The sequence below is a fragment of the Cyprinus carpio genome, chromosome B2, assembly GCF_018340385.1.
Source record: "Cyprinus carpio isolate SPL01 chromosome B2, ASM1834038v1, whole genome shotgun sequence".
In the NCBI taxonomy this organism is placed as follows: Eukaryota; Metazoa; Chordata; class Actinopteri; order Cypriniformes; family Cyprinidae; genus Cyprinus; species Cyprinus carpio.
Window position 1 is genome coordinate 12,380,915 of NC_056598.1, and position 19,603 is coordinate 12,400,517.

Genomic DNA, 19,603 nt, shown 5'->3' on the forward strand with positions numbered 1-19,603 from the left:
TGCAATGCAATGTGTTAAAACACAGAATAAGTCATTATAATCCATAATTATGTCCTCACTGGATGCAACACATGGTTCGTTTGTAATGAGTTTTATTGTTTTTGTCTTGTCTCACCGGTGTTCTGACAGGGACACACATCAAAGTATGACAAGGGGCATAACTTTTCCGCCATACGCTTGAGGCATTCAGCCAATCACAAAGCACTGGGTAGCTGGCCAATCAGAGTACACCTCGCTTTTCAGAACGATGAGCTTTGTAAAAACGACACATAAAAAAAACAATAATGTGTTTTTTTTTTTAACCTTAAACCACATAAACACATTTAATTACACCAAATACACAAAATAATGTTCTTTTTAGCAACATCATATGACCCCTTTAAATTATTTCAGGATTAATTGAATTTTTTTTAATACAACAACAACAACAACAAACTGCTTAGTGACCCCGAACTTTTAAATATGCGTGCGTCGATATATACAGTATAAATACACACAAACCACACACACAGTTTATATTTATACATATATGTGTGTGTGTGTGAGTGTGTCAAATGTGTTGTAACTTCCCTAAAGGGAAAAACTAACATGACCGTGAAAATAACAGCCCTACACTATTCTTATTCCACCTCCATCAAACTTTACAGCTGGCAATATTCATGCGTGGAAGGTTGGGAATGTGGGTAGCCCTCTCTGTCAGATTCAGATTCTCACGTCAGTCTGAGATCCGTTTGTCAGACTGCCAGATGGCGAAGAGTGAGTGATTAATCAGAGAATGTATTTCCACCGCTCCTGAGCCCGATAGTGACGAGCTCTTTGCCACTCCAGCTGATGCTTGCCGTTGCTCGGTGGTGATCTTAGATTTGTATGCAGCTGCATGGCCACTGAAACCAAATTTATAAAGCCCCTGATGAACCGTTCTCATGTTTCCAGAGGCTGGTGGACTCAAAAAGGAGAGTCGCAACCAAGGACAGATGATATTTACACACAATGCACTTTAACATTCAGGAAATATTGGACAGAATTGAAGTAAATTTATTTGTGAATCCTAACAATGGCGAAACACAAACAAGAGCATTACCTGTGTGTTATAAGAAAGAGCTTTCATGTACCTAATTCCATAGAAAACTTCAAAGCTGATGACCTCTTATCCAGAAATAGTAAAAAGTGCATCACATCAAAGCACCCCACTTGAACAAGAAACAAAAGCCAACTGTTGCGCTCGTCGAGATGAAGATACAAAGTACTTGCATGTATAGTAGATTTCCATTTGTAAGCCTAGATGATTTCGGTCTTCACAAATGGCCCAAGCTTTGAGCTGTGACTTACCTGCAGGACTCTGAAAAATGATATTTGTGTGAGTGTGAGTGAGACAGAGTGAGTGGAGGATGTCTGGATATGCTCCATTACACAGCCAGAGGCCTCAACACAAACACTGATCAGACCTGACACTAACTTTGACAAGAACTAACCACTCCAGTGTGATCAAAGCTGCGCTGCCCGGCCCAATCCAGCTCATAGCTACGTCAAGGCACCTTTGATAGACAATTCTGACAATTCTGGGCCCTTTAACACTGTGCACTTCTTTAATGAATGAATTAATGATCGGCATCAAGAAATTTCTTGGACCCTTTTCTCAGCTTAAGCAAGAATATGTGAGGCTTCATCGCCGCAGAAAGACTGCTCTCATGTCTTCTGTGTCTTTGAAAGATTCATTAAAGCAAAGCATGTTTTTAAAAGTGAGCATGACGCATCAAAATTCTGAATCAAATGCCTAAAAGCTTGAGTCCAGTGAAAATCAGAGTACAATTCCCCCTTTCACTCCTGGTCAGTTTCATGTGGTTACAAGCGGTCAGTGCTGATGGTCAAACGATTTCAAACTCAGAGTAATACACTGATGTAGAAAGTGACATACAGTATCTTACAATAGATTTTTTTTTTTTTATGTTTTTGCAACATCATATTCTAAGGGATCTGCACTCACTTAATCTTAATCACTTTCAATTTATTTTAATTTTGCAACAGAGCAAACAACAATCAGACGTTTCGGCAGCAAGCTTTCTTCAGTGAATCATATCAATGTTTTTGCAAAAAAAAAAAAAAAAGATTCACCAAGACTGCATATATTTGATTTTTCTTTTCTTTTCTTAAGCAGTAATACTATGACATTATATTAAATCTCAAAATAACAATTTCCCATTTTAATCTTTTTACATTTTAAATATAATTTATTCCTGTGATCCAAAGCTGAGTTTTCAGCATCATTACTCCAGTCTTTAGTGTCACATGATCTTTCAAATATGCAGATTTTTTATTTTTTTTTTTTTTTTTTTTTTCATGTTTTGTTTTTTTTCTTGTTGTGATGTGCTATGCTGCTTATTATTTTTGTGGAAAGTTTTTTTTTTTTTTTCAGGATTCTTTAATAAATAGAAAGTTCAAAGTTTGTAAATCTTTACTGTTACTTTTGATCAATGTAATGCATCCTTGATAAATACAATTTTTAATTTCTTAAAAATAAATAAATAAATAAGTATCAGACTTACCCCAACATTTTGAATGGTAATGTATATGGTCATACAAGACCATACAGAAATGCTACATTTATACAGAGAAGTGTTTCAGACTGATTCAAGCCATAGACTATTCATTCAAAGATCTGATTCACCGGTTTATTTATTTGTTTCACTATACTCTTTGCACTGAACAGTATGTTTTTGATTCACTAAAAAGAATCAGTTCATAAGAGATATTCATTTTGGGAATCAAATTCCACTCGCACTATGCTCTTGATTTGTTAATTTTTTTTTTTTTTATTCATAACAGTCTTTTATGAATCGATTCATAACTTACTTTCATAACTTACTTTAAAAGGAAAGACGTTTCGTACCATTATTTTGTGGCACACTGTATAGTTATTACATCATTATTCATTATTCAATAGACAGCCCTTAATATCAGGTGTAAACAGGGCAATAGTGTGGGTTGTTTTGTAATGTGTATTATATCACAGGCATGTTGAGGAGGAAGAAGATTGTCATAACGATACTAGAGTAGAATGACTTGACATGATTGTACACGAAACTTCCCACTAAACTCCCTCACAAACATGTCTTCCTCATTGGTCTTGAAGCTCACTGTCACGCCAGCCTCCTCACTGCACGAGCCAAATCTTCTCCTGGGTTTTCTCAATGTAAACGTACATGTGTGTGGGTTCGCTGAGCGCATTTGTGTGTGTGAGGGCGTTGAGGAGATAAACTGGAAGGTACGAGAGCGTACGACACCTCAATTAGAGCACCAGCAGCAGTAAGTGTTAGTGATGGCAGGGTCCTGTCCGCATTTACATACTGCACGTCCTGTCTAAATCAGCACCGGTTGTTTACATACAGAACGAAACAGCGCCAGTGGGAATTATAACACCTCAGAGAACACACACACACACACACACTTACTTACGTCAGATGCAATAACTTCATTCTGCAGAAACCCTCAAGTATACGTTAAACAAGCAGCTCTCCTGCATTTGTGAATTTGAGGAAGAGGTGCTTCAGTCTTACCTTGTTGGGACTGTTTGGGGGTTTAGAGGCATGGTAGAGGCAAATAACCCAGATTGCACGTCTGATGGAAGATGGAGTATTCTGATGACAACTTTCATACCTTTTATGGACCTTGACACTGTTATTTACTTGGCAGTCTATGGGACAGTCACAGGCCTCCCGGTTTTCATCCAAAATATCTATAATTGTGTTACGAAGACGAACAGAGCTTTTACGGGTTTGGAACGACATGGGGGTAAGTGATTAATGACAAAATTTTCATTTTGGGGTGGAGTATCCCTTTAAGTTAATCAAAAATGGGCAGTAAAACAGTGTATCACGGTTTTCACAAAAATATTAAGTGACAGTTTTTAACAGAAATGTTTCTTGAGCACCAAATCAGTATATTAGAATGATTTCTTAAGAATTAAGTGACATTGAAGACTGGAGTGAAAATTCAACATTAAAAATCTTAAAGTCACAATTTTTAACTGGAATATTATATACAAATTTCTGTCATGAAACTCTAGATGCATGGCACAGGTTGATAGGTTCTTACTTAATCTGACATAATCACATCAGTATTCACATGACAGCCAATTGATTCAGCAGCCAATGAGCTTGCTGCTTAACATTTAATACTTGGCCAGTGCTTGCTGGCCAGCAGTTGCAGCACACTTCAGAAACCCTCCACCTTCCCCAGCTCCACCTGTTTAGATCTGCTATGGAGTAATTTCATATATGATTTATACGAGGGTTATTTCATGTTATATGTGCAGCAGCAGTATTTCTTCCATGCTCACAGCAGCATGTCTCTGAATGTATTGGCAATAGAAAGTCTCTGTACTTGCTCTGCTGCAGCAGTGTAGCAGATCTATTCCATCAAGACCAAACACATTAACATTGCCATGTATACTACCATAAACTCTCCAAGAGATGACATGACAGAAATTATATTATGGTCAATTTGCACAGACTGGATTCTCATTTACTTTCACAGTGTGGAAATGAGTGGAAAGTACATTCTTCAACATTTTTCCTTTTGTGTTCCACAGAAGAAAGAAACGCCAATATGAAGTGGGTAATTGATGAACAATGTTCATATTTGGCTGAATTATCAAGACTCTGTTTGGCCATTTGACAAAGAAAAGCACACTTAGTCTGTCAGGGTCATTGTGGTTATGATAGAGGAAGAGGATTTGTTCCGGCTATGGCAAACATACATTTTATAAAGTTTTACAACTTCTCATTCACAGTTTGTAAGCACAGTTGGCTTCTGTCACCCGAAAGGCTGAAATCCAATGATACAGTATCTAATGCAAATTTAATGTAAAAGCCTCTTTCCACAGAACCAATGAGGCTTTACACTATGAATATGGATATGACTGTGTTTGTCACTGTGTTGCGAATGCTCTCTAAACAAATGCTTTTTTTTGTGATATGCTGAGGAAAAAAAATCCCCTTCACATTAACAGACTTTCAAACATGTAAATGAAATGGATACCTTGAAGAACAAGATCTTCAGAACATTAACTACTTTCCTGGATTCATGTTTCATTTACTTTTCATGCTTCCAATAAGCCTGATTAATCTCTAAATTTGGGAGATGTATAAGGAGCAAACAGAGCAAACTTGCACAAACACACAAGAATGGCAGCTTACCTCAGCCATCTTTGCCAGCTCAGTCCAGTCAGCTTGGTTGTACCCACACATAATACTGGCAATGATAATCTAGACAAAGAAGAAAAGAGTCTGAGGAATATAAAAAAAACCTTAGGGGGAATGAAAATGACTGATGAAGTGCGATTTCACCTGATGCGTTTGCACTAAATCCGCCACTTTTTCCAATCCGCATTTATTTATTTCATTTTTTAACATCCCAGCAAAAGCTATTACCCTGCCTTAAACTGTGCTGCTTTATAAATCAGTGCGTTTGTAGACGCCCAGTGGCATGCACGTATTATTAAAACAATAAAAACATCATGCTGACGGCATTATTCAGCTCCTCTGTGGCAAGGCAGGATTTAGCTGTTTTACTCTCACTGTATGCGGAGACACTGTAATCGCACCATAAAGCAAAGAGATATATGCCACGTGTCTCCTCCTCACCGGGCGCTTTTAAGGGAAACAAATTGGCACGGAGGGTGCTGGGAGAAACGCTTGGCAGCCAAAGCATGTGTTGAAGTTTATGAGTCCATCTATCCTGGATCTCACTGGGACCTGGGGGACCTGTAGCGCCTCTAACCCCACCTCCTCTCATCCGCTCACCCCTGGGAGCTCTGCTCAACCACACATACTGAAAGTGGCGTCAATGTTTTATTGGTGTCAGGAGAATAACTGAGGACCAGGTCTCTGTATATACATGTATATCTACAATATAAGAGCAAGTCAGCTAGTTTTGCTGATCAAACATGAAGCATGAATGGATTTTTTCCTTTGAAACCTTTACGAACACATCTGTACTTTCTTTATAATGTCAGATTCCACAAATGCTTACTATATAGTCATTATATAAGTAGAAATCATGTACATTTTGGCCGAGGCATGGGTAGAAAAGCGGTGTTGATGTTATATTGGTGTCAGGAGGATAATTGAGGGCCAGATCTCTGTCATTACATGTCTATCTGTAACATACTGTAATAAAAAGTTGGTTCATTTTGCTATCCTGCATTTAGAAACTTGAGTTTGAAATGAAATAAGTCTGTGAATGTAAATGCATGGCATTGCTCTACCCTTTTTTAATCAGACAGAAAAAAGGGAGTGAGCAAGACAGGCTGCGTCTCTAAGAAGCAGGAATCACCCTGTTATCGCTTTAATAATGCGGTGCTGAGGTAACCGAGCCCATCCGCCAACACTGGCAACACTGGCCCTCTAGGGACCTCCATTGCTGTTGAAACTGTCAATCATGCGGTGATATGAGGAAATTAAAAAAAGAAAAGGGGGCGGGGTCAAAGCTTCTTCTTCTATGCACCACGTTTATTCTTCAGTTGCAGACGTATTCCTAACCTCTCGTGAGCCTTGCAGAGAGTGTTTCTGTGGGGCTGAAATGTGTGAGCCAGTATAATTTGATATTATTGTGGTGGTTTTGTTATTCATTACGCTTCTCTGAGTATTTATTTCATCCAGCGGCGTGTGCTCATCACCCCTGACCACGAACCAGTCACATGCTGTGATGAGCTCCGATGAACACACTCTTCAACATTCTCTAGAGTGTGACCCGCGCGGGTCACGACATGCTGACGAGGAGCGTTGGGGGAAAATGGAAATTGTAAATAGTAAATGGAGATAATGGGTGTGTTGAATAGCTGAAACCTACGCAAAATCGATGAGCATTATCAATAAGAGTCTTACTGAACTATTCGGTGTGTAGATTATGTTTATCTCACTGGATACATGACAGATGTTCAGTTACAAAACTGAGTTTGCTGCCTACAGAGGAAAAATTTTAAGGGAGCACAGCTAAATGTCGGCATTTTAATTATGATTCCTCCTGAGATGCCTTTTTTTTTTTTTTTTTTGCCAAACTCTAATATATTCTCTTTGGAGAAGGCAAACACAAATCCAAGATGATGGACGAGGTGAAGTGAGAGAAGTGTTGACCATAAATATACATTTCATTCACAAAGTAGTTCAGTGTAAATAAAAACTGATTAATTTACCCACACTGTAAAAAGAATGCTTCATGTGGCTATTTCTAAATTAACTGGTTTGACAAAAGTCACACATATTGAATTTGACCAAATCAAATTCACTGGCTTACACCTACAAAAATCATTTTATTTTAGGATCAGATGAAGTAGAATTAATACCTTAAAAGGGATAGTTCACCCAAAAATGAAAATTCTGTCATTAATTACTCACCCTCATGTCATCCCAAACCCATAAGACCTCCGTTCATCTTCGAAACACAAATGAAGATATTTTTGATTAAATCTGAGAGCTTTCTGACCTACTACATAGCACTGGAGTAGCTCCATAACATTACGGTTGAAACACTGATGACACATGTACTACTTTAACAATGTAATTACTACCTTTCTGGGCCTTGAAAGTGTCAGTTGCATTGCTGTCTATGCAGGGTCAGAAATCGCTCAAATTTCATAAAAAAAATATCTTAATTTGTGTTTCAAAAATGAACAATGGTTTTATGGGTATGGAGCGGCATGAGGCTGAATAATTAATGAAAGAATTTTCTTTTTTGTGGGTGAACTAACCCTTTAAGGGTTATTTGTGAGTGCTATGTATTGTAATTTTTACCAGAGGAAACATGTTGTTAGCTTAGCAACATGCTAATGTCATATACCGCGTTCATGTCTTGTCGTAATTATAGATGACAACCTGGAATGTTCTATGTTATGCAAATGCCATTTTTATAAACATTTAAAGCTATTCAATAGGACATTAGATGTTAGTTATACAACTAGTGCTAGTGACATAAACTGTATTGTATGTCGTTCATCTATTTTCAGATTAATCTTGCATTAACATTACCAAAAGTCAACTATAGGAATTATTAAACAGAAATATTATGCAATAACTACCTAAATACATTTTACTGCTGAAGCTACCACCATTTTGATTGTTACTGCATGATTGTAAGGTTACCCACCTATTGAATTCTTCTGAAATAAGTCAGTCACACAGGTTACTTTAGATAGTTCATTCAGTACTGGAAATCATGTAATTTAAATTAATTATTTTGCCCAAAATATTTGTGATATGTATTGTTTTTTACAATAAAGGCCAATTTGTGTGTCATGCAGAGTTACTACCTAAATAGGGCATTATGACATTCAATATAGGTTTAGATGTAGTCTAAGAATATAGCTGCTTATGTAGACATTGAGGTAAATGCCAGTCTGAAAAAAAAAAAAAAAAAACAGACACATCTGTGTGAAGGAGGATTCAAGGGGTTAGTGTGAAAAGTGACGTTGTGCTTCATAATTACACCCTGTAATTCAAAATTAATCTCACCCTTGATTGAAGCAGGCAGACAACAAAAGTTGAGGAAGTTATTTTGTGCTCAAACGGGCTGTCTCATTGCAAATGATTAGAGAGAAAAGAGATGGCTGATTGTGATGAAAAGAACACTACAAAAAGCTATTGTCATCTGCCTGCAGAGCGACAGAGGAGGGAGGAGAAGAGAATGAAGGCCTTGGAAAATCTTCTATTAGTGAGATTCTATTACACAATTACTCGTGAAGCAGTTAACATGCACAGAGCAAAAGCGACTCAAATTACTGAGGGACAGAAAACGAGGGAAAAAAATGGCACCTCTATTATGGAGAAGTATGGCTGTTGATAAAACACTGACAGGCTCCCCAGCCACAAAAATTGAGAAACAAAGCAATGAATCACATTATGAGAAAACTTCTGTGGGAATAAAAGTAAAAGAGAGATAGATATGAGATAAAAACAAGCTGAAAGTGAACTCACATTTTGGGGGAAATTGGCTTTGAGTTCGGCCACGCTTTTGCACCAGTAGGCGGCTGTTTTTTCACTAATGAGCTCGATGTTGAGGAACGAGCCCTGGCCAGGACCGAAAATGTGACCTGAGGTAGTCCCACGCATGATTCGCGGTGACACATTGGTCACTAAATCCTGCAGGAGAGAGAAACTTTGTCACTGTTCGCTAAACTGCAATTAGCAAAGAGAGAGCACACAAACTGCATTCGCTAGGCTGAAAGTGATCAAACTTGGAGCCTGAATGCATTTTTCCTTTGGAAACTTTACACACACATCTGTACTTTCTTTATCAAAATGTCAAATTCCACAAATGCTTGCTATATATTCATGATATAAGCATCAGTCAAGCACATTTCAGCCTTTTTTGACAATTAAGAGAAAACTATGATAAATTAATTGATAAGAGCATGGGCCATTAGTAAGAGCAATTTGGATTCATTTGCATGTGTTAATTAGGAGCCACACAATTTTAAACAATTAAGATAACCAGAGCTGACAAGTGCAACATTTTATATGGGGGTACCAGAGGCAAGATAACACATGACCAAACAAAACTTATTTTTCTTTACATTAGGGTCAGATGGGATAGACAAGTACAGGCGTTTTCAAACATTTCAATGCTTGCGACCCTCAAATATGATTATAATAAAAGTACTAAACTAATATTTATTTAAAGGGTGTCATATGATGCTGCTAAAAATAACAGTATTTTGTGTATTTGGTGTAATAAAATGTGTTTATGCGGTTTAAGGTTAAAAAAAAAACATTTTTTTTTTCATAATATTGTTTATTGTTTTTTCTTTTCTATGCCCCGCCTTCTGAAACGCATCGATTTTCACAAGGCTCATCGCTCTGAAAAGCGAGGTGTGCTGTGATTGGCCAGCTATCCAGCACATTGTGATTGACCGAATCCATCAAGCGTGTGACGGAAATGTTACGCTTCTTAACATAATGTGATGCCTTGTCCGGCAGGAGCGACGAAAAATAAACATAAAACCCATTATAAATGTGATATAAACATGATTTCTATTTGTGTCTTCTTTTGGAAGGGCAAACAAAGTAGTTTCGCTTTCTCAGCGAAACAGCATCACACAGCGCAGCCTTGAGTGAGCCGCAGCCGGCTTGAGTGAGTAGAGGCGGGCGGCTTGAGGCAGATTCTACGAAGGAGCGTACCTTGTGCTTGCGGCAACAACATGTGACGACCCCGGGCTGGATTTCGCTTCGTCCATGGTGAAAGCCGATTTGGCGATCCACAGTGCAAAGTTGATTTATTTCCTCAGCGACCAGCACGGATCAGCCCCAGGCATGATGAAGCAGATATCGTTCTCTTTTGGAAGGCCAAACAAAGTAGTTTCGCTTTCACAGTGAAACACACAGCGTCTATACGACATGGCAGCGGCGGCAACAACAATACTACAACGAGAATAAAAGGTACGCCTTCTTTCTTTGCATGAACATCTGGGTGGGGTTATGCAAATCTTCCCACATAGTGATGCAGAGATGTGGGGGCATGTTAGAACGAGCCGTTTTAGGGGGGCGTGGACGAGTCTCAACTTTTATAAAGAATATCTATTTGGATTTGAGAGTTTAGTCTTTGCAACTTTACAGATCTTCTTTATTCACCAAGAGCTTGTAACACTCTCTTGTAACAAGGAAAATTTGAAATCGCATCATATGACCCCTTTAAATTTATTTTTATATACTGTAGTGTAGCATCTTTAAAGGTTGCTTTTCAAGGCACTTTACAAAAACAGAGAAAAATATCGAATCGCCTGAGGTAATGAATGCGATATTGCTTAATTGTCAGTGAAGTACAGCTTTGAGTAGTAAATGCCGCTCCATCTGAAAGCAGTTGATGGAGATTTACTACTAATCACAGAACTGGCTTTATTGGCGAGATGCGCATGACAATCACATGCGATTAATTGCACAGCCCTAGAATGAAAGAATATTAATATGAAATTTGGTAAATGTTTTAAAAATGATTCTGTTAATCATATTTAATTAGTATCTCAACTTAACTTTGACAGCCCTAGAAAATACATTATGTAATTTATTTTTTCTCTGTAAATATTCTGTGTACTCCTGTGACTGATTGATTGTAAATTGATTTCTGTCACAACGATTTATACAAATATCTTTTTCTGCCTTCAAAATAGAACCTTAATTAAAAAATAAATAAATAAAATCTGTAGCCGCACATGAGCTTCTGAAAATAACTACAGCACAATCTGTTACCATACCTACTGTAAGTATCCTTCTGAAACATAGGAAGAGAAAAACATCTTTATTACAATGAAACACATGTGATTTGTATTGAAACTGGAGCATCTTTCGATTACAAACACCTACGTGAAACGCCTCCAAACTGAGAGTGTTAAACCTACCAGTGATTTTGTTGCCTGTGGTTTGTACTGTAGCTTCCGTTTCAACACAACATCTGCCTTCAAAGCTAATACCCGAGTGTCTCCACAGGAATAATATACATTGCTCAAGTTAGAAACTAAGCATATCTGCGTTGCTGATAGATGAGACATGTGGACAAACTGTCTGGAGGTGTTTGAGATGTACAGTATGAGGTAATAAAAGAATAGAAATGCTGCGATTACCAAGTGCATATACTCACATTACCCACATCACCTACATTTACAATTTCAGCATGAGTACCCTCTTTAAGGTAATGCGTGTGAAGGATATCCAGTGGTAAGTAAATAATCTCTGGTTCTCTGAGCCCATTAGCATGCGTTAACCTGTCAAACATTAGCCTGGGTTGAATTCACACACTTCTTTAGTCAGAGATGAGGTCAGTGGTTAGCCGTGGCTGTGTGTGTGGTGTTCGACAAACTGTGGGGGTTATCAGACCGGCACAGCCCAGTAATCCCCCTTTTAAGCCAACACCTCTCCCAAAAGGAACACACATGATAAGAGAGTGATCAAATGTCATGCCATGCTCCACACTCGAGCGTCCGAGGAAGCCCTCTGATAGGCCAGCCTGGAGGCATATTCAGGGTAATTACAGACGCCGCGGTAACGCCGTCCCGACGAGCTGCCAACCCCCGCTTCCTCTTTCTCATTCTCCTCAGAGAAAAGCTCCGGTTAAATATTAGTCTGCCTGCCATTTAAACAGTCCAGCTATTTTTTAAGCTGACACAGGAAAGCATTCGGCCACAATTATCTCTATGGCTATAGCCATCATTATGTTGACATTCCTGTGAGGGAGGGTGCAGAATCCATTCCCGCTGCTATTATTTTTGCTGTGTCCTTGCATTTGAGCTCAGGTCCGCCGCAGATCAAGGGGCAAGTGACCGTGACTGTAGATTGCAAAACAATTACACCTTACACAACCGCTGGCTGCTGGTTTATGTAAGCAAATTCTTGGAAACAGCTAAAGCAACCCAATTTACCTCAGGATGTGACGTGGTAAACAGCTAAATGGCCTTGACCATATGTGTATAACTGCTTTTCCATCTGCTTGTACAGCTTATGTTTTCAGACCTTAATGGCAAAGAATGGGCAGAATAAAGCTTTAAATTTAATGTTTGTCTACGTTATTTACTTTTTTGTGGTTATTCGGGGGAGGCTTTTATAAATCGATCCATTCATGTGGCATGGATGTTCCGGAAAGTCTAAAAAAAATGACCTTTACTTTCAAGTCTATTCCATTTTTTTTTAATTGAAAAAGTCTATATGTCTAATATACTGGATGTGTCCTTAAATCACCATCTTTCAAAACTCTCAGCAGTCATGGCCACTTTACTAATTGATATATTCACACTTTACAGAGCAGTTCCTCTTTGCTTTTCACTGAGTTCAGCAGTCTAGGCTTTCGGTTCTGTAAAGTGAAGGGAATTTGAGTTTGTTTAGTGAGGATAAATGTCCCTGTGTAACTTCACATCAACAAATACTGAATAGATCGAGCTTTCTGAGGAGCTTTTTCAATAGCTGAAAAGCTCACATGGCCACACTCATACTGATATTTACTTACTATATAATCAGACACTCATCTTAGGTGCAGTCATATGATATACTGTGCATATGGGTTTCTTACAAGCGTTAAATTGTGTTTGATTGATGTAGTACCCGAAAATCACACACAAATTTGAATTGCTTTGTGAAAGTAGTACAGTATCTGAACAACACAGATGGTGTGTCACAAATCGCTAATGAATTAATGCAGGAAGTCATTGAACAGCACTAAGGACACAATGATGAGAACATACAACAACAAGGAACGATCTCAGTCATTAAAAGCCTCTAAGAAAAAACATGAATGTATGAGATATTTTCCAAGGCCTGTATAAAACCAACATTTAGCAGGGAAAAACAGTGTAAAGATGTTTTGTATACTCTTATTAAAGTAGCTCTTGACTTCATTAAGGACATCAAAATATTTGTGCTATTACCCATATTAGAGGAATACTTCACCGAAAAATGTGAAAAAAAAAATAAATAAAATCTTTTACTCACCCTCACTGTCTTTGGAAACCCAGAAATGTCTTTTCTTTCAGGAAAAATATACATTTTCACTCAAATACATTTATTTGTCATAAATGTTAAATTAATCAATAATTCTAAAAATTGACAAGCAAATTGTCAGCCTCATTGTTTAGCCATGAATGGAGACTACAGCTGTCAAGGAAGGATTTAAGGTAAAATTCTCACCTTTTTCCTCATATAAAACTATCATTCAAAACATTTGTGTTACATGGAAGAAAGAAACTCACACAAGTTAGAAATGCCCTTAGTGTGAGTATGCAGTGACAGAACTTTCACTTTTTCTCTTTAAGCAATAAAGTAAAAAAAAAAAACCTTTTGTGCTTCAAATAGTATTTTTTTACAATTAAACATGGATTTAAAACTTTCTTTTTTATGTCTCTTTGAAAAGAAAAAAAAGTGGTGCTTATTTTCATCTGTTAATAACTTAGGGCTTCAAGTGCTGTAGAGAAAAATGAACTCTCTTAACTCCGAGGCCTTATAAAGGTGAGTGAACGTGATTTACATCTCATAAAAATATCTTTGCAACAAAGTAAGGAATGAAAAGTTAGGCTTAAAACTCCCACTCTTCACATAGACTGATTAAAAAGTCACTACAAAGCTTTCTCTTCTGTCATGGAACTCAAACTTCCCACACACGACACCTGCATTTAACAAACATAAAATTAACTGCTACACGCTAACCTCCCCATGCTGGTTTCACTCTTGCACCAAACTGTTTCTCGCATGCACCTCTGCCATCTCAGTGTGAATCTTTAACTTTCCATGCTATAAATTCTTTAATGAGGGCCTTGGCACTGTTACATCCATTCAGCGCCGCCGAACGCTGTTCCAGAATCTGATACACATGTTATAGGCTGAAGGATTGGCTACCATACAGCATGCCTGGGGCGATAGTGAATTAAGAAGCACACTCAAGGACATGACAGCAGTATATAGACGAGGATGGTGCTTATTGATATACAGTGTTGGGCAAGTTACTCTGAAAATGTAATCAAATCACTGATTACTGATTACTCCTTTTAAACGTAATCACGTTACTGTTCTGATTACTTTATTGCAAAAGTAATTAGTAATTAGTTACATTACTAGTTACATTACTTTTTTCCCCATGAAATTTATAAAATCCCAGCATACACGCTCCCAATAAATATTTGTTATTAAAGCATCAACATTCACAGAACACTCTTTTTTTTAACTAAAGCAAGCAGCTGCTATGTGCATGGTATGGCATGGCAAAATGCCAGCAAAGAGCGCTGCATTTATAAACTCTAAAAGACATCTCAGTTCATCGCAATCTCACAAATCTCTGTTATAACACAATAAATATATACATAATGAATCTTTCATAATGTCTACAATTTGTCTGTTATAATGAGAGGATTCGTGAGCAAGCAAATTTCAGCACTGCATTGCTCAATGCTGCAAACGTGTTATAGCCTAATAACTCTGCATAAGCTCGCACCTGTTAATCGTTTATATTTCATATTACTTCATGATGCTTTTGTGCAATAGATGAATAACAATTTATTTGTTTTAGATATTTATATTTAGATATTTATATTTTGCGGCAGTCCCATGCATCATTTTATTCTCCCGCATCCCGCCCACAGCAGCACTCGCTCATCTTGTCCCATGCTGCACTCTGTTGCGTTGGGTCTCGCGGGAGCATGTCTCTAATCCACAGGCACTTGACTACTCAGTGCATGTGCTACATCCGATTTACAATCTCTAGATTATAAAACACTGCTTTCACTTTCTGTGAGGAATGTAACGCAGCAGTAACGTATAGAGACCTCGGCTTGTAACTATACTCTAATTACTATTTTGAAAATTATTACACGATTAAAATACTCAGTTACTAAAAAAGTAATCAAATTACAGTAATGCGTTACTAAGTAATGCGTTACTGCTCAACATGTTGATAGACATGTACTGCATTAGTTAATTAAAAAAAAAAGCTCTCTAGGTACCTTCTCCCTTTCGTTTTATGTTGTCATTCTTTCTCCATGTACAAATATCACAGTCCAGTGTGAAGGATTTTTGCCTTTTACCTTTAAATAGTGACGTTCAAAGAAAAGAAAGGAAATAGTAGGTAAAACGGGGGAAGGAAACAAAAAAAAAATGAAACAAGCTTAGTTTGAACTTGCATGTGGAACCTCTAAATGGAGTTGTTTGGTTGATCTTTAATTTGCTTTAATACACACTAGCTATCAGGGATTAAGCCACACTGTCCGTCACATTAACTAGGTCACTCTCACCTGCTTACTAATCACTGCCACCTGTCTCTGCCAATCAAGTTCCCTTAATCTCAGCATTCTCCCTCTGTGTCTCTGTCTGGTCTCGTAGCTTCTATGCGGACTTTCCGAACTGCCTGTATGTTTGCTAACCAGCAAGCTCCTACCAGGATTGCATCTCCTTTACCCAATGCTCCTAAGCTCCGTGGTTTCCCGTGGCTCATCAGGAGGAGGAAACTGGACATTACCTGATAAGCTAAGCCATTGAGTCTTAGCTGCTACCATACACATCCTGTCTGGATTGCTGACCAGATTTCTCCTGACTCCTTCATTAATAAACCTGTTGTTTGTCATGCATCTTTGTGTCTCCAGAGTGTTTGCTGACAGAAGACTAGACCCACAAACAGGATGGATCCCCGTCACCCCGATCCAGCAGATGCTTTCGACAAGCTTGTCAGTGCTTTCCGAGCCACCCTTACACCAATCCCCACTCCCACATCTGCCTCTGCTAGTCCCATGGCCATACAGTCTTCCTATTCGGGCGAGGCGGTGGAATGTAGCAGTTTTCTGCTCCAATTCTTGCTATACATCGAGATGCAGCCCCAGAAATTTACCACGGAAAGAGCTAAGGTGGCTTTCTTGCTCTCTCTCCTGTCCGGGCGTGTGCTGCTATGGGCTCATGTGATCTGAAATTTGCAAAGCGCTATAATTAATTCCTTCGACGCCTTCATGGCTCACTTCAAGGAAGTGTTTGGGCAGTCTACAGGCTCACTCTCCATACCCGATCAGGTTATCCGCCTCCGCCAAGGAAGTTCTACAGTGAGTGATTATACACTGCAGTTCCGCACCCTTGCAGCCGCGAGCAGTTGGAATGAGGCTGCCCTGCTGACTGCCTATCACCAAGGGCTTAATTCACAGATCTGCACGCAAATGGCTATCTACTATGACAACGTGGGATTAGAAAATTTCATGCTGCGAGCCATGCGGATCTCTCAGCGTGCCACTGCTTGTCACTCCGACGATAGCGCTCTTCCACCAGTCCTGCCCCCTGCCAGTTACCCAGTACCTGAAACCATGCAGATGGATGCCACCAGGATCACCAGAATGGAACGAGCACGACGACGTCATCCGGCCTCGGCTTGTACTGTGGATCCTCTGGTCACTTCCTCCGAGCCTGTCCTACTCATCCACCACTTCCAGCGGTGAGTACTCTCCACCTAGATCCAGCTGTGTCTACCTTGAAATTATTGACAGTCCAACTACTCACCCCAAGTCATTCTGTTTCAGTACCAGCCCTTATCGGTTCTTCCAGGAACTTCATCACCCACAACCTCTTAAATCGACTTCAGCTACCCCGAAGGAGACAGGAGAAGGTACTTAAAATTGAAACCATTCAAGGAAAACCACTTGGGCGTGGGCAGGTCAGGTTCCAGTCTCCGCCGATCTCCCTACATGTGGGGTGCTTCCATCAAGAAACCATCTCGTTCTTGGTACTGGAGGAAGCAACCGTGGATATCATCCTGCAAGGCCATGGAGGAGTATATACAGGAGGCTCTCCAACAACAGTTTATCTGCCCTTCTACATCACCTGCAGCAGAGTTTCTTCTTTGTGGGGAAAAAGGATGGAGGCTTGCGGCCCTGCATAGACTACCGTGCACTGAATTGCCAGACTGTCAAACTCCCGTATCCCCTTCCCCTGGTCCCGGCAGCCCTCGAGGAACTGAAAGGGGCAAAAATCTTCACAAAGCTGGACCTGCGAAGCGCATTAACCTCATTCATATCCGGGAGGGCATTGAGTGGAAGACAGCATTCATTACCCCTTCAGGTCACAATGAATACCGGGTTATGCCGTATGGCCTATCGAACTCACCGGCCATCTTCCAGGGGTTTATGAATGAGGTGTTCTGGGAGTTTCTCCATCGATTTGTGATCGTTTACATTGACAATATCCTTATCTACTCCCAGAACCTGGCCGAACATCACCACCACGTTCAGCAGGTCCTCCAACAGCTGAGGAAGCATCAGCTGTACCTAAAACTGGAAAAAAGTTCCATAAGACCAACGTCCAGTTCCTGGGTTATCTCATCAGTCCCGAAGGAATTCACACGGACCAGGGGAAGGTCTAAGTTATCAACTCCTGGCCCCAACCGCAGTCTATCAGAGATCTTTAGCATTTCCTAGGATTCTCCAATTTCTACAGACGATTCATTCACAACTTCAGCCCCCATCACTTCCCTGCTGTGCCATCAGTCCAAGTCTCTGTCCTGGACCCTGAAAGCCATCACTGCATTTGAAAAGCTGTAGAGAGCCTTCTGCACTGCTCCCATTCTCAAACACCCAGACCCCAAACTCACTTTCGTCGTGGAGGTGGATGCCTCCACCACGAGGGTTGGAGCAGTATTGTCTCAGTACCATGGAGAGCCACCCCTTCTCCACCCTGGCGCATTCTACTCCAAGAAGCTTACCTCAGCGGAGCGGAACTATGACATAGGGAACAGGGAGTTACTGGCCATTAAACTAGCACTTGAAGAGTGGCGTCATTGGCTGGAGGGAGCTCAACACCTTTTCACAGTTATCACAGATCACAAAAATCTAGAATACATTTAAAGTGTTTGCTGACACTAGCAGTCAAAACGTTGGAATAATGTATATATATATATATATATATATATATATATATATATATATATATATATATATATATATATATATATATATAATGTTTTTGAAAGTCTCTTATATGCTCACCAAAGCTGTGTTTTTTATAAAACAAATATTTTTGATGTATAAACTAGCAATAAAACAGCAATATTGTGAAATATTATTACATTTAAATGAACTGTTTTCTGTTTAAATATAATGTGATTTATTGATGTGAGGGCAAAGCTGAAGTTTCAGCATCCATTACTCCAGTCTTCAGTGTCATATGATCCATCAGAAATCATTCTAATATGCTGATTTGCTTATCAGTTATTATTGGTGCTCAATTATATATATATATTTTAATCTTACTTAATCTTCCTTAAACCACACTTTTGAATGGTATTGTGTCATGGCCTAGCAACAGCAACAACATGTTTAGTTCCCAGATACTGCATGAAATGAATTAATAAAACCTTTAAATTTTAAACATTTCCACCATCCAGTTATGAAAATGCCACTTATTTAAATGTAGAACGTCACCAAGATTTATAATCCTATACAAAGAAACCCTTATAGCTCAGTGGCAGCAACTTACAATCCATTGAATACAGTGTATGCTAATAAAAGTACAGAGTCACAAAACATGCCAAGACATCTGAATAATTCATTGCAATCATTCATATTCATGCAAACATCTACGAATGTAAAGCCATCTAAATTCACCTCTGGGAACAGATTTCTAGCTTTCTCTAGAGTTGTGTACTCAAGGTGCCTGAATCAGTACGGGAAAGTTACGCCCACACCGTGTCTCCCTGCAGAGATACGTGCACATAACAAATTGGCATTAATTGCGGGACGGCAGCCGTCTGTCCCCAACCACCATTGATTTCCTCCCTGCACCGGCTGGCCCACATGGGCGTGAGGGACTGAGTAGGCTGCCGGGTTTTTTTAAGGGCCTTAGCAGAGAGGAAGTGGAAGAGAGAGCACAGATGTCTTACCTAACTGTGCAACAATACCTGGTGCTCCTGTTGGGGTTAGAGCCTGTCAAGAACGTTTTCTATGGATTGGCAATACAGACATACTGTACACTCTTCAAGCTCTAACTGATTTGTAAAGAAAAATGTTGCAGGAATTCTATGTAAACCAAGAGGACACTGGTTTTCCTTTGCTGAAAACAAAACTTGTTTCTTGTGAGAATAGCATAGTTTACACTACGGCTAAGTCATACAT

General features: G+C 39.2%; 1 protein-coding gene across 1 annotated transcript in view; it reads right to left on the minus strand.

The window, feature by feature from the left end:
- The window catches only part of LOC109078535 (dihydropyrimidine dehydrogenase [NADP(+)]-like), a 162,178-nt gene that overhangs the window by 42,193 nt on the left and 100,382 nt on the right, over positions 1-19,603 (minus strand). Inside the window, exons 15-16 of the mRNA XM_042718058.1 lie at positions 8,970-9,134; positions 5,196-5,264 (exon numbers count right to left, since the gene is read on the minus strand). Coding sequence (XP_042573992.1) covers positions 5,196-5,264; positions 8,970-9,134 — 234 coding nt within the window. The remainder of the gene's footprint in view (positions 1-5,195; positions 5,265-8,969; positions 9,135-19,603) is intronic.